Source organism: Muntiacus reevesi, chromosome 7, assembly GCF_963930625.1.
Source record: "Muntiacus reevesi chromosome 7, mMunRee1.1, whole genome shotgun sequence".
Lineage (NCBI taxonomy): Eukaryota > Metazoa > Chordata > Mammalia > Artiodactyla > Cervidae > Muntiacus > Muntiacus reevesi.
Window position 1 is genome coordinate 68,818,995 of NC_089255.1, and position 23,997 is coordinate 68,842,991.

The 23,997-nt window shown below is 41.5% G+C and overlaps 1 protein-coding gene across 1 annotated transcript in view; it reads left to right on the forward strand.

The window, feature by feature from the left end:
- The window catches only part of DAAM1 (dishevelled associated activator of morphogenesis 1), a 177,974-nt gene that overhangs the window by 51,001 nt on the left and 102,976 nt on the right, over positions 1-23,997 (forward strand). The window contains exon 2 of the mRNA XM_065940564.1: positions 21,735-21,953. Within this exon, the coding sequence (XP_065796636.1) occupies positions 21,771-21,953 (183 nt within the window). The 5' untranslated portion in view covers positions 21,735-21,770. The remainder of the gene's footprint in view (positions 1-21,734; positions 21,954-23,997) is intronic.

The window sequence follows — 23,997 nt, forward strand, 5'->3', positions numbered from 1 at the left end:
CCACAAATGAGCTGGCTCTTCCCTTACACTTGCCACCACCCAGTGAGGTGGGGCGGTGGAAGGGGAGGAACCACGGAGGAGCCAGTAGCCAGGTTAGCAAGCCCTGGCCACAGCTCTGGTTACTACTGATGAGTAGGAGGGAGATCTAACAAAAACAGACTGTTTTGGTGGATTATTTCCACGGAATGGAGAGTGTAAGGTAAGGTAAGTGATGATTTTAGGAGGAGAAAAGAAAAGACCTGAGTTCAGGGGAAAGGCGATGGCATGTATGTAGCTATCATGTGTAAGTAAGGGTTAAATGTTTTTCTGTCATGTCTTCAAGTAGCTTGAATGCTCTCTTGAAATGTAAAGCCTAACTTTCTGGACTATTTTTAGATCTCTTTTAGTGTTGTACTACCTCCTGTTTTCTTGCCTGGGAAGTCCAATGGACAGAGGGACCTGGTGGGCTTACAGTTCATGAGGTCTGAGGGGAATTGGACATGACTTAGCACTAAATACCAACAATCTCTTGTTTTGGCATTAATTTTCTCATCCTTCTTTAAAAAGTTACCAACGTTTGCCTTCATCTTTTGAGAATTGGCTATTATGCTTGCATTGGTGCCCTTTTGTAATTTATTTTTTCCATTACTGTATTTGCTTGCTTATTTAGGGTTGGTCAGAAGCCATGAATGTAACAGGATACACTGTACCGCTCTTTCAATAGTTTTAGAACTGAGCTTTAAGAGATGGGGTTTTTGATTACTAAGCAAATTCTTTCCTTTTGGGTCAAACTTGCCAATAAATACTTAACAAAAAATTCCTTAATTAGACACTTTTAGTTTTATATGTAATGTTTCTGGACCTGCTGCCTGGGGAGTATATGTTCTAAAGATAAAGGTAGCAATATTTACTTTTGTAGCCAAAAAAAAAAAAAAACCAAATACAGAATATATTTAAGGTTATAAATAAAAGAGTCTTTAAGAAGATTCTCAATTATACAATTTTGGTAAAAGTGAACAGCTATGCATTCTGTTGCTATGGTGATGAGATACAGTCTTCTCTTTGATAGTTTCCCCTTCACTCCCCCCACCATTCTAAATTAATTATAAGTTTAAAGGAAAAAAGTCATTGTTCATATTGGTGTTTTACAGTTGAACAGATTGTTTTCATTTGGAGAACTAACAATTGTAGGGATGGGTGTGGTAAAGTGAAAAAGTGCAGAAATGAAAGCATTCTGTGAGCCAGGGCCAGAGCATAGATATTCATTGACAATGGGCTGTGGTCCCAAACAATAGAATGGGAAAGACTTGAGATCTCTTCAAGAAAATTAGAAATACCAGGGAAACATTTCATGCAAAGATGGGCACAATAAAGGACAGAAATGGTATGGACATAACAGAAGTAGAAGATATTAAGAAGAGGTGGCAAGAATACACAGAACTGTACAAAAAGATGGTCATGACCCAGATAACCACAATGGTGTGATCACTCACCTAGAGCCAGACATCCTGGAATGCAAAGTCAAGTGGGCCTTAGGAAGCATCACTATGAACAAAGCGAGTGGAGGTGATGGAATACCAGTTGAGCTATTTCGAATCCTAAAAGATAATGCTGTGAAAGTGCTGCACTCAATATGCCAGCAAATTTGGAAAACAGCAGTGGCCACAGGACTGGAAAAGGTCAGTTTTCATTCCAATCTCAAAGAAAGGCAATGCCAAAGAATATTCAGATTACCGCACAATTGTACTCATCTCACACGCTAGTAAAGTAATGCTCAAAATTCTCCAAGCCAGGCTTCAACAGTACACGAACTATGAACTTCCAGATGTTTCAAGCTGGATTTAGAAAAGACAGAGGAACCAGAGATCAAATTGCCAACAAACGTTGGATCATCGAAAAAGAGAGTTCCAGATAAACATCTACTTCTGCTTTATTGGCTATGCCAAAGGCTTTGACTGTGTGGACCACAATAGACTGTGCTGAATTCTTTAAGAGAAGGGCATACCAGACCACCTGACCTACCTCCTGAGAAATCTGTATGCAGGTCAGGAAGCAACAGTTAGAACTGGACTTGGAATAATAGACTGGTTCCAAATTGGGAAAGGAGTACATCAAGGCTTTTGTCACCCTGCTTATTTAACTTATATGCAGAGTACATCATGAGAAACGCTGGGCTGGATGAAGCACAAGCTGGAATCAAGATTGCCAGGAGAAATATCAATAATCTCATATACGCAGATGACACCACCCTGATGACAGAAAATGAAGAAGAACTAAAGAGTCTCTGGATGAAAGTGAAAGAGGAGAGTGAAAAAGTTGGCTTAAAACTCAACATTCAGAAAATGAAGATCATGACATCTGGTCCCATCACTTCATGGCAAATAGATGGGGAAACAATGGAAACAGTGACAAACTTTATTTTTTGGGCTCCAAAATCACTGCAGATGGTGACTGCAGCCATGAAATTAAAAGACACTTGCTCCTTGGAAGAAAAGTTATGACCAACCAAGACAGCATATTAAAAAGCAGAGACATTACTTTGCCAACAAAAACCTATCTAGTCAAAGCTATGGTTTTTCCAGTAGTCATGTGTGTGTGTGAGAGTTGGACTATAAAGAAGGCTGAGCATCGAAGCACTGATGCTTTTGAACTGTGGTGTTGGAGAAGACTCTTGGGAGTCCCTTGAACGGCAAGGAGATCCAACCAGTCCATCCTAAAGGAAATCAGTCCTGAATATTCATTGGAAGGACTGATGCTGAAGCTGAAACTCCAATCCTTTGGCCACCTGATGTGAAGAACTGACTCATTTGAAAAGACCCTGATGCTGGGCAAGATTGAAGGCAGGAGAAGGGGACAACAGAGGATGAGATGGTTGGATGGCATCACCAAATCGATGGATATGAGTTTGAGCAAGCTCTGGGAGTTGGTGATGGACAGGGTAGTCTGGTGTGCTGCAGTCTATGGGATCTCAGAGTCAGACAGGACTGAGTGACTGAACTGAACTTAACTATGGTCCCCAAAGGACAAAAAGAGACACCTAAGGATTCATGGCTTATCTCTTTGATTAGCCAAAATAATGAATGAATGTATGGGGCACTGAAAGTGCCTGGCATGTTAAAGAAGATTGATAACTGAGAGTTATTTAATTTTAAAAAGACTGGTTTACAAACAAATATTGCTAAACTTTCAGAAACAGCTGGATATTTAAGGCAAAAAAATGTAGTCCAAGTCCATGCTAAAATAAATAAATGAAATTGAAGGAACTAAATGCAAGGGCTTCCCTGGTGGCTCAGCTGGTAAAGAATCTCCCTGTAATGTGGGAGACCTGGGTTTGATCCCTGGAGTGGGAAGATCCCCCGGAGAAGCAAACAGCTGCCAACTGCAGTATTCTGGCCTAGAGAATAGTCCATGGGGTCACAAAGAGTCAGACACGACTGAGTGACTTTCACTTTTCAAATGCAAGCAAGCCGTCTTCTTTTCCAATCTTCATTTTATTCTCCAGAGAGCTACTCTTTATTGGCTTTTGTATCTGCTATTTTATCATGTGCATGTTTAAATAAGCATAGCCTTCCTATGTTTATACCATAGTTATTATGCAAATTACTTTTTATTTAATATATTTTATACCTCTGAACATCAGAAAGATGGCTCATTCTTTTTAATGGCTGTATGGTATTTCATTACATTGAGAGGTACTCTAAATCTTTTAACCAGTCTTTTAATTAGTGGTATCTTCCCATATTTACCCATATGATATCTTTTGGCTGTTTAGTATTGTTTTACAGAACATGAAGTTCAACCATTAACCTCAGTCCAACTACTCCAGGCTTGGTACTTGAGATGAAGTAAGAATTTAAAACAGAGCTCACTTGTTATTTCATTGAGAACAAATTTTGCAAGAGAAGCAGTCTCTTCAGTGTCTAATCTTCTTAAATTACCCAATAAAGCAATTACTACTTTCACCTAATTATGTAGAAAATTACAGAGTTGGGTGGAGGGGGCATATTGGATAGTATCAACTTCCTTCACACTTTCCTTTTGATGATGGTAGGAGAATTTTTTTTTGGCCTGGGTTTAAATCAGGAGTGTGTCACCCATGTATAGCAATTAATGATGAAAATTTAATAAGGATCCTTCCTCACTATTTGTTTGACTCCTACAGTTTCAGAATTGTTTATTTGGCTATGTGCATAACTTCCCAAGGATATTTATCACACAGAGAGAAATCACCAATAAGAAGACATACTCTACTGTAGCTGCTGGTAATTTTTGTTTGGGTTGACTGTTAGCTTTGTTTAATGAAAAGAGATGATATGTGTTTATCAGTTCACTCACTCAGCATATGTGCCCTTGTGTCCTTGATATTTTCCCACTTAGCTCTCACTTTACCTTTTCTCATCCTCAAGGTCTGTTTTCATTGCTTTGTGTACAGGTTAGACAGTTTTGAAGTGCATATTGAAAGGAAAACACTTTTTCTGAGAGCATGTACCTTGTCTTTGTACTTCTTCAAGGCTCTGCTTTTGGATGGCTTCTTAGCACCCAGAAATGGCATCATTATCCAGTTCTCCCAGGCCAGCTGAGATTTCTGGAAGTGACTTGGAACTCAGTTGCCAGAGCAGCCTATTAACAGATATCAGAATAAGTGTCTCTGTCTTTGCTGTTTTCCCAAAGCTTTATAGGCCTGTCATATTGACTGATGCTGATTTGTTCAGACCTTGTCATCATTGCCTATGAGCTGTGCGTGCTTACATTTTAGTGTCTTCTAATGATCTCAGAAAAATCCATTTTACTTCCACTTTTACAGTAGGCATTTGCTTCCAAAGTAATGGTAACTTTATTTCCCTGTGAATGATACTAGTATACTGGTAATCATTTTGCTGTTCTGAGAATGATTTATTTTCTTCCTGGCTGTTTGCAATGCATAATATTTAGTGATATTTGAAAAAATCAGGTTTCAGTAACATAAACTTTTGGAAAGTGTGACCAGGAAATAGAATCTTATCTTATAGGACTGTTGTCAACATTCAGGCCTCAGTTTCATAACATTCCTTGATAAAATCTTAATGTGGTCCTGGAAAGACCATCTCTTGCCTTATAAATTCATACAGTCACCATGTTTCCATTTGGTTCTACAAACAGTGTGATTCCATTTTTTATTGATTGATAAGGAGGACCCCAACCATTTCACCTTTTAAAAATGGAACCTCAGGAACATGTCCTTGAGAGAATAATGCTAGAAACCAACTTTAAAGTTGTTGTAGCCAAACATTCAGCACCCAAGTAAATATGGAATATGTATACCTTTTCAAAGTACCTAAAAGAAGTAGAGAAGAATTTTGAAAATTGTACTGAATTTATTACCTTTAAAAAAAATGTTTTAAGTATATTTGATTGCATCTTAAAAACATATCAAGTACCAAGTTTTCTTCCTTCTTAAGTCTCCTGGCTCTATTTGTGATACCTTGTAATTTTCAATCTACAATAGAAGTACAGTTGAAATAGAGGCAAATAAAAGGAACAAATAATAGAACTTCCCACCCTCTCTTCTAACCAGCCCTGTGACCAAATGATGTTTCAACATAATGACTTTAGTGAACCAGAAATTCTCTTAATTTCCTCTTGTAGTCTGCAGAATTTATAGCAAAACTTTTTTTTTTTTTTTTTTTAAGTTTGTCATGTTGTTATTCCTATAGCTGGTGCTTGCAGGCTTGGGCATTTTCTTCTTCTATGTGTTCATCAAGGTTGCATCTAGCATTACATTGACAGTTTCAGATTTGTTGGCTGACATAGAACGACTCCAAATCAATATAATATTGACAATGAAGCTGTCTCATTTTGGGGCATGGGTTGAAGGTATGCAGAAAGCAAGCTGTAATTTTTAATAAAAGAATAGGTATAACTATTAACAAGTTATTCAGGTATATACTTAAAATTCTGATGGAGTTTTATTGAGAAGTCTTGCAGACTTTCTACTTTCAATAGAAAACTTGAATTTGCATGATACATTTATGAGTCCATTATCCACTTGAAGCTATTCCAGTAGGCTCCCCCAAACTTGGACACGTATAGAAGTAATAGCCACCATTTATTGAGCATCTTCCATGTGCCGAGCATTTGGCTAAATACTTTAGCGACTTTAAAATTAATATTTCCAATTCTGGAAGCATGTCTATGCATTCACATATATAAAGGTGGAGGGATATGTGTGTGTGTGCTTATGAGTAGCTACAAACACAGTTTTGACAAATGGTGACGTATATGTATTATTCAACTCCATTTCTTTTTTCAATCAATTTCTTATTCTCTGAATAAGTTAGATATTTCCTTGTCAGTATCTGTGGACCTAGCATATTCTTTGAAACCAGGCGTAGGATTCTATAATGTGTGTGTTAGTTGCTTAGTCATGTCCGACTCTTTGTGACCCCATGGTCTGTCCATGGAGTTCTCTAGGCAAGAAAAATGGTGTGGGTTGCCATTTCCTTCTCCAGGGAATCTGCCTTACCCAGGGACCAAAGCCAGGTCTCCTGCATTGCAGGCAGATTCTTTGCTGTCTGAGGTACAAGGGAAGCCAGATTCTATAATACTAGTTCTCAGAATTGCCTGCACGTTGGAATCACCTATGAAATTTGAAAAATTACCCAAGCCCCCAGTACTGGATAGTTTCATATGATTGGTGTAGTATAAAGCCTGAGTATCAGAGTATGAGAACCAGTGATTTATACTGTGGATGCTCCCACATTTATTGAAACAATCCCCCTTTGAAGGACATTAGATATTCTCTATCACAAGTAATGAATCCTGTTTTCTTTCTGTCATAATGTTATAGTGAACTTTCTTGTTACTATTTCTCTGTGCTCATGTGTAAGTATGTAGGTAGGTTAATTCCTACATGGGGAATCTAGGTGCAGTGCTGCAGTCCATGGGGTCGCAAAGGGTTGAACATGACTGAGCGACTGAACTGAAACAAACTGATGGAATCTAGGAATTCTTAGTTGTGGATCAATGGGCAAGTGCATTAGAAACAACAATAGATACTGGCAGATCATGATACAATTGATTTTCCCCTTCTGTGATTACTAGATGGCCTATTGTTGGGCAGAGGGGTTTTTGTTGCCTTTTTTTTTTTTTAAATTGATCTTCTCCCTCACCTGCCTTGTTCCCACCCCAGTTATAAAAAATGTTTGTTCTGATTTTGGAAGGTTGTGCATCTAAGTGCTTATGAAGGTTCCTATCATGAAGGGAGACTGGGGAAATCCTATGTCAAAGCTTTTTTTCTTTAGGTGTTTTGAGTACTGTGTCTTGGACATTAGTTTCATAGGCGGGCATGAAATTCCTGCCTTTACTTCTCATCATTAGAAGGATGCCCGTCTCTCAGAGGGCTGGGCAGTTATGATTTGAGAACAGCACTCCCCAGAGCCAGGCTTCCCTGGTGGCTCAGCTGGTAAAGAATCTGCCTGCAATGCAGGAGAGCCAGGTTCGTTCCCTGGGTTGGGAAGATCCCCTGGAAAAGGAAATGGCAACCCACTCCAGTGTTCTTGCCTGGGAAATCGCGTGGATGGAGGCCCAGGGGGTTGCAAACAGTTGGACACGACTGAATGACTGACACACACATGCACACACACACACCAGAACCACACAAGGTCTGAACACTTGGAGGCCACAGTGCCTCTTTACTATCTTCTTTCTACACCTGAACTTGCCTTCCATGGAAGCTTTTACGATATCTTTCCATAAACCTCTCTTGAAGAATTATTATGTAAAATTTATAGGTAGAATTTTTATGAAGGGTAGGGTACTTCTTTTGAAGGGAGTTTCAGTTTTCATAATGTGACTCCGTCGTCTGATTCGTTGTTTCTGGGTGGCTGCTGCCTCCTCATCATGAGCAGGACTCATTAGTAACAGCCCGAGCATAGGTGTGGTGCTGGCCCGGCCCCACATGAGCCCCTCAGAGCAGCAGGGGTGTGGAGAAACTCAGCATCTATCTAGCAAACAGCTCACCACACTGTAATTTGGAACCCAAGAATCACCGTGTACTTAGCTTTGCATAAACATTTTTCACACCTATAATGGCAAACTGTGTCTGTGTTCACACTTGTTCAGAATGTTCTTTCTGAGGCAACACTGGGAAAGCCAGTGGCCCCAGGTGCTTGCAGTAGGTTTTCTACCTTGGTGACCGGTTCACAATGACTTCCCTGGGTGGACAGGCTGCCTTCGGATGTCACAAGTAGAATAATAAATAGATGAGATCAGTAATTGAAGAAAATGTGAAGAGGAATCAGGTCAGTGTTGTAAATGTCAGCATCGTTGCAGTGACTCAGCTGGCTGTTCTGTGTGGTTAACTTTTGTGTATGTGGTTAGATCAAAATATGAAATCTGTTGAGTGCTTCAAAATATACAAGAAGGCTAATTTTTTTAATGCCTTTTCTACGCTGCCCCCAAACCCTCAGAGACTTTCCCACAATTTGCAGATAAGCTGACTAACCTGCAGAGCACTTGATTTAGTGGTGACAACTACCCTATAGAGATTAAATTCATCTCATTCCAGAAATTTGTTCTGCTGATACACAGAGGAATGTCAGGGAGAGGAATCTGGTTAACATATTTCCACCAAACAGTAGCTAACAAATATAAACCCACCTTCCAGCTTTTTAATGTAGTTCTCACTTCCTTTTGTGATGTTCATTTAAAATCCATCAAACACTTATTAGAGGACTTCAGGATGCTGAAGTCTTTTTTAAAGTCACTAGCCAAAAAAAGTGTTTGCGCTGGTATCTGAACCCAGGTCGTGACTCCACGGCTGCCTGTCATATTGTATCTGCTCATCCGTTTTCCCCTAACTGAAAAGCTACATTTACCGTGAAAAAGATGAGAGTTTCTTAATAGTTACCAGAGAGTGAGGCTAATTTTAACCAAGAACTTTTGTTCTGCATGGTGTTTTGTTTTATTTCCTCTTGTTCCACTTGTGATCTTGGCATAAAAGTAGTTAGAAGAACATGAAAAGACGAAATGTAATCAGTGAGTTTTAAAATTTGCTTTCAGGAAACATGAAAACATGTAAACCCTCTAGGCGAGTTTTTATTTCTTAATCTTCAGTCCTGTAGTTTCCCTACAATGCCAAGAGACGTTATTTTCCATGGAGGCTTGTGTAGAAATAAAAATTATACCCATACTTGGCCTTGATGGTAAAATGTCGTTTGAGAAGGAGTGAGATTGAACAGCGTCTGGTTTGGGGCTATGAGGGTCAGTAGCAATAGTCACTTTTCCAGAGGACCACATCTTATAGCTTCACTGGGGAAAAGGACTTAACACTACTGGGAAGATGTGTCATGAATTCTTGGCTTAGAGTACCCCTAGTTTATCCTCTCTAAATCACACGAAACTTTGCTTGAAGATTTGCAAAACATAATTGTTGAAACCAAGTGCAGTTGACCCTCAAACAATACAGGTTTGAACTGTGCAGGTCCACTTGTCCATGGAGCTGTTTCAACAGTAAACACAACAGTGTTGAATGATCCGCAGTTAGTTAGATGCTCATGTACAGAACCGTGGATGCAGGGGGAGCTGAGTATACAGAGGGCCAACCATAAATAACACTCGGAATTTCGACAGTGTGGAGGATCATAGCCCCTCACCCCTTTGTTGTCCAAGAGTAAACTGTATATATCTGTCCACACTCTTCTCTCTCAGAATTTATTGGGATTATTTAAATTGTTTCCAAAAATGCCTAGTACTGTTGTTCTTTTAGGATGGTCTTTTTAATGTCATTTGCATTTTCTGTGTAGATGGCAACACAGGGTTGGCTACTTGTTTGAGAAAATCTGAAACCATAAGTACCTAAAGTATGGTCATTTCAATGGGGAGACATATTATGAGGTTCTTTATTGACCTGTGGGGCTCAGCAGTAAAGAAACCACCTGCCAATGCAGGAGATGCTGGTTCAATCATTAGGTCGGGAAGATCCCCTGGAGAAGGAAATGGCAACCGACTCCAGTATTCTTGCCTGGGAAATTCCATGAACAGAGGAGCCTGGCAGGCTACGGTCAACGGGGTCCCAAAGACACAGCTGAACAACTAAATAACAAGATTGACCTGTAGTGGTGAGGACTCTGACCTTTGGGGGTTACTTCAATAGGATCAGCAGAGGACCAGAGCATATAGACAGCAGGTGATTGCTGGTGTCCTGAAATGAGCAAGTACTCTTTTCTGGTGACTGATAGCTTACTGTCATACTGTTGCTGAAAGAACCGCTAGGTGATTTAGGAAAGTTGCATTCTTTTACATATTCGCTGAAAGCAAAACTTGGCCTCACGGAATAGTCGAGAGCTTTGATGTGATAAAGCTGGCTGTTGAGTTGTAGCTTCTTGTATATAACCCCCACATTTAAATTTGTCTTTATGGACTCTGAGTGGGTCCCTGAGAGGCAGGGAGATAGAAACTCAAGGGTGGAAGATGATTTGCATTTCTTACAGCTTGGATTTAAATTTGTTTATTGACTCTACTCACAGACTAGCAACAGGGCAGCAGGCCCCGGGCACAGGCCCTCCACCGAGGCTGCGCTTTGTTTGAAGGGGAGCTCTTATGACACTTGGTTTGGCTCTTCGCCCAGATGATCTAGACGAGATGTCCTGGCTTCCAGACTAGTTTCTGTCACGTGAATGGCACAAACTTCCTAGCTCGAGATATGTGTTATATGTGCTTTAGGGATTTATGCTCTAACCCGTGGTTAAAGTATTGAGTCATGACAGAGTAGTTACTGCCAGCTTTTCAGGGTGAAGACCTGGAGGTCCTTCCCTTTGCTCTTTACACGAGGAGGGGTTGTTTTCTGGCAGGAGGCCATGGCTTGGGCCTGGAATAAAGCTGTTAATTATGTGCTGGTTGAAGCTTGGTCTGGTTTGAGGGTGTGCATGGACTTCACTTGCGTTCCTTCCTCCCTTATCGCGGGAGGAAGTAGGGAAGGAAGGGGACTGGTTCTGACTTCCACTTTGCAATTACTACCACCCCCACCCCCACCCCAACACTGTAATTACTACCCCCCCCCCCCAACACCTACACGGATACAGGCAGACATAGAGGAGGGAGTGTGCTGGGCTTTTGCTGCCCTGTTTACACAGTGGACAGGAAGTATTCTCAGGATCCCTGTGCATTATTTGAATGTTTGGATTTTGGTTTCTCCATCCATGGTGGGGTGCCCTCATTGTTCTTCTCTTGTCTCAGAAAAGTCACTGGGTTGAGAGGACTGACTGCTGGGTGAATTTCCAGGAGCCATCCAAGAAGTGGCCTATTAGAACATCCTTTGGGGACCAAGTCTGTGGGAAGGGCTGTCCCTCCACTGGACACGCTAGAAACGCCCTTTCCGTTTCCCGGTGCAGAGGATGTTGAAACTTACAGGGAAAGCACATTCTCTTTCAAAGGTTTCTCCTACAACCTTTAGACTGCGTCTCATTATTTTTTAAAGCTCCAAATAGTACTTGGCATCTGGTGTTCTTGGGAAATGAAACCAGACATGAGGAATGTGAGAGAGGAGAGAGATGGCCAAGGAAAGAAGCAAAGCCATTTTTCCCTTTCACATTCTTGCTGATAAGAGAATTTGGGTTAACATTAACATGTTGCTGAGACCCAAGTCATATGTCAAGGCCCTCTGCAAAATGTGAGGTAAACTGCAGCTCTGAAAATAATAGGTTCCATGATTAAAACTGAGGGTTCTCTTGACTTTTCTCTTCAAAATGCTCTTGGGGCATAATTTTTTTTTTCTTGTCCTTTTCATGCGTGTGACATTGTTTCTGAAATTCCAGAAACCATTTGTAATAAACAATGACAATTTTTTATTGGGGAAAGGATAATTGGAGAATTAAATGTGAAATACTCTCCATCTTGATTAAAATAATAGACATGGGGCTGAAATACACAGTCCCCACTGCGCTTCATGTGTGCATGCAGACACTCTCAACTCCTTAACTAAGCTGATGGAAGACAGGAGCTCACCATCTCCTTTTTTCCCTTCCTTGAGCAGGTAAGCTGTTTCCCTTGTAACCACTTTGATTAGAGGAAAATGTTGATAACTTAGTCAGTGGTAACCTCAGCCATCTTGTAAATGTGTGGCACGAGTCCCTGATGAGCCAGTTAGAATGATGTATGAAAATGTGAAAGTGTTAGTCGCCCAGTCATGTCTGACTCTTTGTGACCTCATGGACCGCAGTTCACCAGGCTCCTCTGTCCATGGAATTCTTTAGGCAAGAATACTGGAGTGGGTTGCCATTCACTTCTCCAGGGGATCTTCCCAACCCAGAGATTGAACCCGCGTCTCCCACATTGCAGGCAGATTCTTTACCATCTGAGCCACCGGGAAAGCCCAGAATGATGTTTGTATCAGTGTAAATCTATTTGTCAACATGACCTTCCACTTTCCCCCATATGTTGGGTACTGTTTGTGTGTAGCTTTGTGGAAAACAAACTTTCCGTGTTACGTATGTATTGTGACTTGGCATTATCAAAGGAAAACTACTGAAGGGGGTTTTCTTGTGGACTGTTTGTTCTCTAGTGGTTTTGTTTTTTTCAGTCATCATAATCATCAACATTCCTGAAAATTTGGCCCTTATTTTTTTCTGTTATCACATTGAGAGTTTTGTTTGTTTTGGTAAAGAGCAGTACAAATGAGTCTGAGATAGGCCACAGATGGATTGCATTTCTGATTCTTTGCTAAGCAAAATGCACCTGCTCCAGAATCGTAAGTAGCTTTTTAATTGCTTCCTTGTGCACGGCATAGCAGTAGTCATGGAATGTTGTAGATGGGTTGCGCATTGGATGTCCCAGAAGTGCCCTCTTCGCCTCTGCAGCGTGCCAGAAGCTTAGATGAGGAGATGTGTTCTGGTTGAGGGCCCAGCTGAAATGGTGGAATCAGTCCTTTCCCTCAGGCTCATCTGATTAAAAGGGGGCCAAGATGTACAAACCCAGGTCCCTGGTTTCATTAACTGCACATTTTCTCTTCAGTAGAAAAAGACCAACTTCACTGCTCCCTAAATGTCCCAACTAGGTGTGACCTCCCTGATCTCTGAGGGTTTTTCATCTATTTCTTGAACACCTCACACGGAGTCTGGCCTGTTGATGAGGTTCACGTATGAGAACTGAGTAAGTGCATACATCTTGGGCGAAGTGTTCACTGAAAGTAAGGAGTGTGGAAAATGTCTGTAAGATTCTATCAGCAAGTCTGTTTCCAGTGGTGCTTCCTTGAGGATGGGGAGAAAAACCAAGTACCAGCTAGTTCAGCCAGAGAGAAATTTCTCACTCTAAGGAAGCTGTAAACACCTTCCCCCGAGAATGAAGTCTGTTTGTGGGGCTCCTGTCAGCATCAAAAATCTTGACAAGTAGCTAAAAAGCACTTGGTGATCTGATTGCCTTCAAATGCTTTGGCTGTGGTGAAAAGCAGATCTAGAGGCAACTGTGGGAAGAACACCCAGTCGCGCCCTGCTGAAGTTCAGAGATGAGACCATCTGTTCACTAAGGCATATGTGCTTTTGCATTCGACAAACATTGTGAATATACTGTGTGCCAGGGACTGAATGAAACTTGGGCCCTGACTTCAGGATCTTATAGTTTCATGGGGGAAACAGACATGAATTTTTAAAAAAAGCAACAAAAAAAAGACTCAACTATGTATATGATGCTGGTGGTGTGTAAAGAAATGTGTGATCGCCTTGGGACATTTAAGGCTCATAAAAGTAGCAGTACTGGATTAGGTCTTGACTGGTAAGTGGAGAATAGGTAAAGAAGGAAGAGAACACCTAGGCTAACGGGACTGTGGAGAGATGGGCTTGGAGGTGAAACTACTGCTGCGGACAGTGGCCTGGGCGTGGGGTGTACAGCGTTCAGAGTGTGGGAGGAGAGGTAGAAATAGAGGCAATGGCAGGCCATGGAGGGTCCTGTGGTCCAGCCCAGGAAGTTGGCCCACATCCAGGAGACACTGCAGAGCTAAGTGACAAGTCGGATTTATGATGTGCTGAGAATAAATCCCAGACCCCTGACTCCGCTGTACGAAGCCCTAGGGTCTGGGCCCCTGCCCCCTGCCGCCTCGTCTCTCTCAACGGCACTCCTGTTGCCCACTGTGCTCCAGCCCCACTTATCTTCCTTCCTGACTCAAATGTGCCGAGGTCTCCACCTGCCCTGGGCATCTGCTCACTCTTGCAGCCTGGAGTCCTCTTCCCTGACACATTGCAGAGCTGGTCCCATTTATCCGTCAGGCCTCAGTTTAAATGCCCGCCTCTCAGATCACAGTTGCTAAAGTAGCTGTCCCCTCCCACCAACACCATCACCACCATTTTCTTTCATTTTCTTCTTGCATCCCCTATAATACTAATCAAAAATAGTAATTATGTTTTACTTCACTTGATTCCCCCCCCCCCCCCGCTGCTTTCTTCAAATGAAATAAGCTCCCTAAAGGCATTTTCTTTTACTTTCATCCCTTTTTCTTTAGTGCCTAGCATAGTGTTTGGTACCTAATTGATACTTGATGACCATTGGACTGAATGAATTAAATAGATAAACATGATGGACTAGGGCAGCCCTCAGCCCACAGGCTCACATGGGCTTACCACCTATTCTTGTATGTTCCATGAGGTAAGAATGGTATCCACATTTTTAAATGGTTTAACATAAATATTTGTGTCATGAGAAACTTACATAAAATTCAGTCTTAGTGTCCACAAGTAAAGTTTTATTGACAAAAGACATACCCTTGTCAGAGGTGTCTGACTGCTTTCATGATGTGGCAGGCTTAAGCAGTTGTGATAGAGGCTTAATGGCCTACAAAGCCTAAAATACTTACTCTCTGGCCCTTTTCTGAAAAGGTTTGTCAACCCCTAGACTGGGATCAGGAAGAAGAGTTAAGAAGCTGTCATGGTCATTCAGGTGAGAGACGAGAGAAAGGCCTTGAGATTAGAGAGGGTGGGAACTGGATTCCAGCTGAGTTAAGCAACCTGTCCTCTGACCTCTGCAAGCTTCTCTACCCCACTCCCAACAGTTAGGCTCTTCCCAATAAGCATCTCTTTACCTTCACCAGCAAATCAAATCTCTCTTAAAGGACTCTGTTCCTAATTGCCCCACTCCCTCCCAAGCCTTCTCGTAAATTTCATCTGTCAAGTGGCGATGATGGAAAGAAGTGATGGGTGTGAATGCGCTTCTGGAATCTTGTGCACAGACAGTTGTTGGGATCACTCATTAATAAAGTGCTAGAGCAGTTAAGAGAGGTGGCTGGAAGTGCCAACTGCCACTGAGAAGTCAAGTGGAATGATTACTTTTGCTTCCTGTTTTGGTCAATCTCTAAGAAACTAGGCTCATAACAGTGGAGCGCCAAACAAATGCATTAAAAAGGGTTTGTTGGAAATCTCGGAGTTTTGCCATCATCTACAGTTTAAGGATGGGTTTCGTGGAGGACCTTAGATTTGGGGTTCCACAGAGGAGCCAGCATAAAAACTTGGTCTTTGGGCTTTACTGAGACTTTTAAACACAAATCATCTATCAAAGGCAGTATTTGTCCTTATTAAAATGACTTCAATTAGGTCCTGAGATGTAATAGGCTGTATATCTTATTACTCATCTTAGAAACTAGCCCAAGACTCCTTAATATTCTTTTGTTTATAGAACTGTTGGCATTTTTTTTTTAACTTGAAAAATGCTTTGGACGGACTTTTTTTAGATCTTATTGTTTCCTCTGTGCCCCTCTTCAATATCACCAGAATGTAGTATTGACATAATTTAGGTTTAAGTGAAACAACTTGTAAAATGCTAAAGTAAAGTAACTGCCCTCTTTATTCATTTCTCAAATACATTGGTTGCCCTCCTACACATGTGAGGCTGTGCAGCACGCGCCATGGGCGCTTTCTCCTATGGAGTTGACTTTTCAGTGGGGAAAGAAAAACCCAGACCACAAATTACCGTACCTGTTGACTGTTCATCGTGGAGATCTCAAAATGCTAACAGGGCCAAGACTGCCTGCCAGTGAACTTGAGGGCCGAGCCTGGTCCTGTGGCCCTCTGTGAGCTGGTCTTCACCTGCTTTTGGTTCTTAACCTTGTCTCTGAATAGCCCGAACACTGCCTCCCACAGTCCCTCATACACTCGTGTGTGTATAGTCAGACCTGGACAGGAGCCTGTGAACAATCTTCAGTTTCAGGGACTGGGAGTCGGAGGGTATGTAGGACATTTGAATGGAATGTGGTTCCTGCCCTGAAGACACACACAAGAGATAAGCATAAGCACTTACAGTTTGATAAAGTCTTATTTCCCATCTCCTGGTGTACATCAGTGCCATTGCTGCCTACCCGTGCTGGTTAACAAAAGGCAAGAATTGCACACTTTGAGGGAGCCTTGGAGCAATTTGACATTGCTGAAATTTTGTACTATATTTTACAAAAATATGTTTGTAACAGATTGGTGAGAAAACCATCCTTCACCACAGATAGTTTGAGAAGCTGATATGTAGATCACCATAACTTAGAAGCTTTTGATAGGAACATTTTTGCATACACATTTCCCCTCCTCTGTCACATAAATAGTCATATAAAGTGGTGTCTTATCCTGTTCTATCAACTATGAAAGTAGATATCTTAATTGTGAGAACAACTGGAGAATACAAGACTTTTGGGGTTTTTTAAAAGTAATCCATACAGCTGACATGAGCTAACTGTAGCTCATATTTTGGTGTATTTCTCTTGTCCTTGCCCCCTGCTCATATATATATATATATGCATATATATATATTTTGTACATAAATGAGACAGTGTATACCTACCTATTCTTTATTTCATATATTCTAAGTATTTGCATGTCATTAAATATACTTTTTAATGTTTTAAATTATAGTTGATTTGCAATATTAGTTGTGGTATATAACAGTGATTCAGAATTTTTATAGATTATATTCCTTTCATAGTTTTTATAAAATATTGGCTATATCCCCTGTGCTGTATGACATATCCTTGTATTAAAAATTATGTTTCAAAGGATTGGATTGTGGTCTGCCAACTAGTTGTACCATAACTTATTTACTCTTCACATAATTCTCTATCACTAACATCTATTTGCTCTTAAAGATCATGGTTTGATAACTTTTGTGAAAACTCCTTTGATTGTATCTTTGAATATTCCCTTAGAATATGAAGTAGAAACTCTCAGTCAAAAATTGTGACCATTTTAGGTCCTTGGTAAATTGCCCTTTGGAAATGTTGAACCAGATTTCATCTGCCACCAGCAGTGGATGAGGCTTACTGCATTGAGTGCTCTCACGACTGGTACTGTCAGCCTGGGGATACAGTTGACAAAGAGAAGGGCAGAGGGAATGAGTGGACCACCTGGATAGAAGACAATTTATTTACGGGGCATGGAAAACTGTCTGTTGGCTAAGTGTAGGATACTTTTTATCTTATTTTTTTATGTTTTTAATTTTTTTTGGCATGTGGGATCTTAGTTCCCTGACCAGGGATGAAACCCACACCCCCTGTGTTGGAAGCATGGAATCTTAACCACTGGACCACCAGGAAAGTCCTTAGGATGCTTTTAAGGAAGTACAAAAAACAGAAGCAGTGAGCTGGAATCGGATTTGATGATGCACTGAAAGCCAATTCAGAATGGTGTTGGGGAGCCATTGGTGGGTTTTGAGTAAAGAAATGAGACCCTCCAGGGCTCAGCTCTCAGAAGATGTTGTATCAGCTGTGCTGTGTGTACCCCCTCTCACTTCCTGTGTACTCCTTGCCCCTTCCCAACTCATGCTTTTGTGTGCACTATTCAGTCTGTCTAAGTGCCCTGCTTTCTAATATCTGTCAAAATTCCACACAAGCATCAGGGACCAGTTTCCTCCCTACAGTGTTCCTCTTTATTACATAGCACATACTATATGATATGTCATATTAATTTTGTTGTAATTAATTGGAGCACTACTCTCTCTTGGGGCTTCCTCAATGGCTCAGTGGGTAAAGAATTTGCCTGCAGTGCAGGAGACACAGGAAATGTGGTCTCAATCCCTGTGTCGGGAAGATCCCCTGGAAGAGGGCATGGCAACCTACTCCAGTATTCTTGCTGGGAGAATCCCATGGACAGAGAAGCCTAGTGGGCTGTAGTCCATGGGGTCGCAAAGAGTTGTACATGACGGAGCAGCTAAGCACCCTCAAGCTCTCTCTCCCACCAGATTAGAAGCTCCTAATGACCACTTCCTTTCTGTATCCTTAGGTACCTGCTGTCATGCCTGGTATATAGTAGATACTAATACACATTTATCAGGGGAATCCGAGGAACTGCGTATGGCTCATAGGACTTTGTACAGGTACTCCCTAAGCCAGGAGATGTCTGCTTCAACAGAATGAAATATTAGGTGTCTCGGTGAAGTCTTTATTCCAGAGTCGGTTAGGTCATCATATAGCCTTTGTGACAGATACTTTGCTCTTAACCTCTTTTCTCCCTTCCCAACTCAGAGACTTACAGTTGCTAGCTTTCGGAGGCCACTATCCCTTAAAGTGAGTGGAGGGTTTTTCTCTAGAAGTGTTTGCAAGTTATAGTTATTGATGAGAATTTTCACCCAAGTTTGCATCATTGTATTAATTACACAATCAAGAAAAACTGGTGACAGATTCTAGAATTGGATTCTCTAATTTGAAAGAGACACCATAAGTCCATTAGTTGGGTTTTACTTTTAAAACTTAACAAGAACAAAGTTCAAAGTTCATCCCTTTCTTCATTATGCAGAATTAACCATTGTTAAATGTCAACACACTTGCTTCTGGTCTTTTGTGTGTACACTTTTATTTTTAGTTGTGTAAATAATGTATGGATACATTTGTTTTTTATTTTTTAAATATTAAATAATTAAATTAATTAATTAAATAAAATTTAATTTAAATTTTATCTTGGAGTTAAAGCTTCAGGACTCCTTGACTTGCATCCCCATGCCTCATAGTCTAAACATTTTTTTTAAAAAATAGCATCCTTTGTTTAAATGAAATTTTATGTAAAAGTCAACTGTTCTTCTAGTTAAATATGTGAGACATATACATGTGTCCCATGTAGTATTATGTACTGAGGGCACAGCAGTGAACAATATGTGCAAGGTCCCTGCCCCATGAAATAACCACATAGGATAATTTGAAATGGTGATACTTGCCCTGAAGAACTTCAAACAGGGTAAAGAGAGAGAGTGACGGGAGCATTGCACAGGACTGTGGCAGATACAGTGGTTGGGTTGACTTCCTGAGAAAGTGAAATTCATGCTGAGACCTAAATGACAAGAAGAATCAGGCATGGACAGGTGTGGCCAGAACATGCTTGTCAAGGACGTGGATCAAGGATGTGGCGGATGCAAAGGCGCTGAGGCAGGAGTCACCATGGCCAGTATAGTTGAAGTGCAGTGATTCATACAAAGAGCGCTACATGATGGGGGTGGGCGGAGGGGGCAGTCAGAAGCCAGAGGCTGTTGTGTGGCCTTTGCATGTTCTCATAATTGCAGTGAGTAGCCACAGGATGTTTTTATAAGATAATAAGTCAATATCCAAAAGGATAAAAGCAGAGCTGCTGAAATTGAAGCTGGAGTGAGAGGCTCAAATCAACACCTACTGAAAATCTCTGATTTCTCTCCCCTCTCCCATCTGAGAGTTGGAGTACCTTACCTTTTAGGCATTTCTAACAGGTAACTCTAGTCTGAAGACAGTGGAGCCAGGGACTCCTCACTTCCATCCTACCCCAACCATAGACTTTGGAAAATTCTTCCTTATGTTTCCTTATAGCTTCTTCCCATTGGTTTTAAATTCAGTCTGGGGATGGGGGGCCTGACCCTGTTGCTATGGAGCTGCCCCTAGAAATCATTTGAGAGGATAGTTGCGGGCCTCTGCCTCCCCCTCAGGTTTTCTCTTCCATCTCAAGAAGTGCCTGCCGTAGTGTGAGCTCTGTCTCAGCAGTGCTGCGTTTTTTTCTGGTCGGGGACGTGAGTGCATTGTCTGATCATCTGCAGTGCACTCTCTGGTGCTCCGCGGTCACTGCAGCTCCTCCAGCAAGGTCACCTGCCCCCAGCTCTGAACTGTGAGAGTCATCAAGGCCCAACCACGTCTGCTTTCTCTACTTTTTTTTTTATGAAAGTAGAGTAGGATGGGTGGGGCATTTAAGTATGACTCGAAATTGCTCATGGGGCAAATCCAGACTCTCAACCTGGACTGCGTCTTCTCCACACCAGCCCTCCTCTGCACGCTCATCCCTGTGGCTCCTCCCTGGACTCCATGCCTGTGTTTCCCACTTCTTCCCGGCACAGATGTAGCTCTCCTCCTCTGCCCTTCCAGATCACCAAGGGTCAATTCATAGTCCGCCTTTTTTTTCCCCTTTTCAACCCCATCTCTCTTTAAAAATTAACAATCTACAGGAGTTATACATGAATGTACTCTCATCATAAATGTGTATATATATATATATTTATACATATATATGTATATCTCACAGAAAGTATGTTTTCATTCTTGCCTATTCCCCATCCTTCTCATCTCTCAGAGTTAGGAAATTGCTGTGTATCTTTCCAGGCCTTTTGCTATGTATTTACATGTAAATTATTTAGGTTTTTGTGTAAGATCGTTTTAAAAAGACATTATGGGACATGTTATACACATTATTCTTTTAGTTGCATTTTTTCACTTGAAGTATAACTTAGACATTTTTCTAGGATAATACACATAATTGTGACTTGAAAAAGACTGTGCAGTGGTTAAAATTCTGCAGTGTTTTTATGGTAAAAATTCAAATTTGAAAGGATATGAAGTGAAAAGTAGTTCTCCAATCCCCTCTCTTTATTTTGGAGGTTACTGCTGATGACATTTCTTACATGTATTTATAAGTGCTTTAAAATATGCAATCCTGTAGTATATAGTATACATATCACATAGCATCTTGAGCATTTTTTTTTTCCATATCTACATGCACAGATGCCTTGTTCTTTTTAGTGAATGTGTTAGGTTCTCTTATGTGAGTATACTGTAATTTAGTCAACCATCTCTGTCAGTGAACTTATTTGATCTTTTCTGTTTGGAAATCTCTGACCCTCCTAGCTCGTATTAAGTCACTCCCCATTTGCTATGAATTTATTCAACACAGTAACCATTAACCAGGTGCCCTCTGTCTCTTGGTGCTGCGTGGAGCACTGGGGCCACCAAGTTGCTTGATACAGAGTCCCTCCCTCCTGCTTTTAGTTATCCTGGTCTAATTTGAAGACACACTGCTAAGGAACTTAGACTGTGACAAGAACTAGAATAGGTAGATGTGCCTTAGCATATATATTATTACTTCTACTTGAGGATGGTAAAGGAGAAATTGCAATTAAACCCTAGAGGATGAGTAAGAAGTCTTCTAGATGGCAAGGAAGAGAAGGTCATAACTGCAGAGGGTAACAATACCAGTATGGGTTGGCAAGAAAGAACAGGTGATGTGCAAAGCATGGCCAGAACCCAGTGTGATTGGAGCAAATGCCGGGGCGTAGGGTGGCTGGGGTGGTGCTGTTTGCTCAGCAGTCGGTCATAGGAAACATTCAACATGTGATTAGAAGAACATGTGCTCTCTGCTCAGCTGGCCCCCAGACCCTCTTGGGCTTGTCCTCTATGTCCTACGGACGTTGTCTCCAGCTGTCAGCTCCTTCTGACCTTGCCTTCAGTACATGGGGCTCTTTCGTGAATTGGTCTGTCTTGAAATGTGTATATATTATCCAGTTTGTATTCTTAACTCTATTATGTCCTCTTTTGGCAGAGTTTAATCAGTCAAGAAGTAAAACAAAATTCAGCTATGGCCCCAAGGAAGAGAGGTGGACGGGGGATTTCATTCATCTTCTGCTGTTTCCGAAACAATGATCACCCAGAAATCACATATCGGCTGCGAAATGATAGCAACTTTGCGCTTCAGACCATGGAGCCAGCGTTACCCATGCCCCCTGTGGAGGAGCTGGATGTCATGTTCAGCGAACTCGTGGTGAGTCTCAGACTTCATCTCAGGGGTGGTTGGGAGCCGGAGGGAAGGGAGAGGATGTGAATGGTTTGGTTGGACACGATCTTGCCTTTCTTTGGTGAAACGGCCCCCATCTGCTTTCCAACTATCAGCACTGAGCCCATAGAGAAGAAAGAAAAGGGCAGCATCACTACCTAAGAGGATTTGCTGCTGCTTAAATGGAGAGATTTAAAAAAAAATTTTTTTTCATTTATTTTTATTAGTTGGAGGTTAATTACTTTACAATATTGTAGTGGTTTTTGCCATACGTTGACATGAATCAGCCATGGATTTACATGTGTTCCCCATCCTGAACCCCCCTCCCACCTCCCTCCCCATCCCATCCCTCTGGGTCGTCCTAGTGCACCAGCCCCAAGCACTTGTCTCATGCATCCAACCTGAACTGGCGATCTGTTTCACACTTGATAATGTACATGCTTCAATGCTATTCTCTCAGATCATCCCACCCTTGCCTTCTCCCATAGGGTCCAAAAGTCTGTTCTATACATCTGTGTCTCTTTTTCTGTCTTGCATATAGGGTTATCGTCACCATCTTTCTAAATTCCATATATATGCGTTAGTATACTGTATTGGTGTTTATCTTTCTGGCTTACTTCACTCTATATAATGGACTTCAGTTTCATCCATCTCATTAGAACTGATTCAAATGTATTCTTTTTAATGGCTGAGTAATATTCCATTGTGTATATGTACCCCAGCTTTCTTATCCATTCGTCTGCTGATGGGCATCTAGGTTGCTTCCATGTCCTGGCTATTATAAACAGTGCTGCGATGAACATTGGGGTGCACGTGTCTCTTTCAAATGGAGAGATTTAGACCTTCAGGTCTTCGAATATGCAGCCCTATTGCATCCTAAGTTGCCCTTTCTAGTTCCTCCCCATCCCAGCCTGAGATGCTTGTGTGCACAAATATTTTCTTCATCCGACACCCCCTGGGATTCCCTCACACTTCCTGCCACTCCCAGTGTGTAGTATTAGTGTCTTAAAAAATTAGTCAGCTGTCTCTGTGTCCTTGATCCTTGGATGAAAGACATTATTACTTAAGTAGAGTATCATTAATTAGCCTAATGATAGGATTGCAATAATAACTATTGTGGGAAACTTTTTATAGATGCTATCATATTTTGAAATCCACTATACTGAAGTGAGAGACATATCTATGTAGGGCCCACTCATCAAGAGATGTAGGTGCTCTCTGCAACTTAGCTTCTCAAGCATGCTGCAAAGTAGAAAGCATCTGCTTTCCAGTCTGCGTTTCAGAGGATATTATGATATGGTCAAGGGCACTGGCATGGACATTAGGAAAACTTTGGTTCACATTACTGCTCTGACTTTATTGTCTGTATCAGTAGGGAAAAAGCTTATGACTTTTCTGAGTCTGTATTCTGGAAAGTGGAAGGGGAAAAATCACTTGCTAGGTTTGATGTAACGTTTAAATGAGAATCACGCAGGGTGGGAATGGCCCAGTGCCTGCCCCTTCTTAGGTCCTCAATGAGTATTACACGAGACTCTCTCCTCCTTTGATCGCGTCTGACGTTTTGTAGTGGAGTTAGTTCTAAGCAGACCATTTATGTTGTTCAGCAGATACTAGGGACTGCTGTCATTTTACGTGTCTTACATTGCAGGCTGTGTCACTGCCCTTCAGGGATAGTGACTGAACTGCTTGCGTCATTCCAGATGTGATGAACCAAAATTCACCTATAAGCTTCTCTTACGAGATAAACCAGGAAGGGAGAGTATTAATACTATGAACCTGATGTTTGAGTTCTGGCCTCCTGAGTGGATTAATGAGCCGGATTACCAACCAGACTTGGTTGGGAAAGAAAAGAGGTGACGCCTGGCAGCATGTTTACCCTTGAGGATGTTGAATATTTTGCAGTGTTTCAGGAATCTCTACCCTCTCCCATTTCCACTGCACGCAGAACTCTGTTCTAGATGTTAGTGAGGAGGTTCAAAATGGAAAATTAGAACCTGCTCCCAAATTGCTTCCGGTTTCCATAGTTTAATGA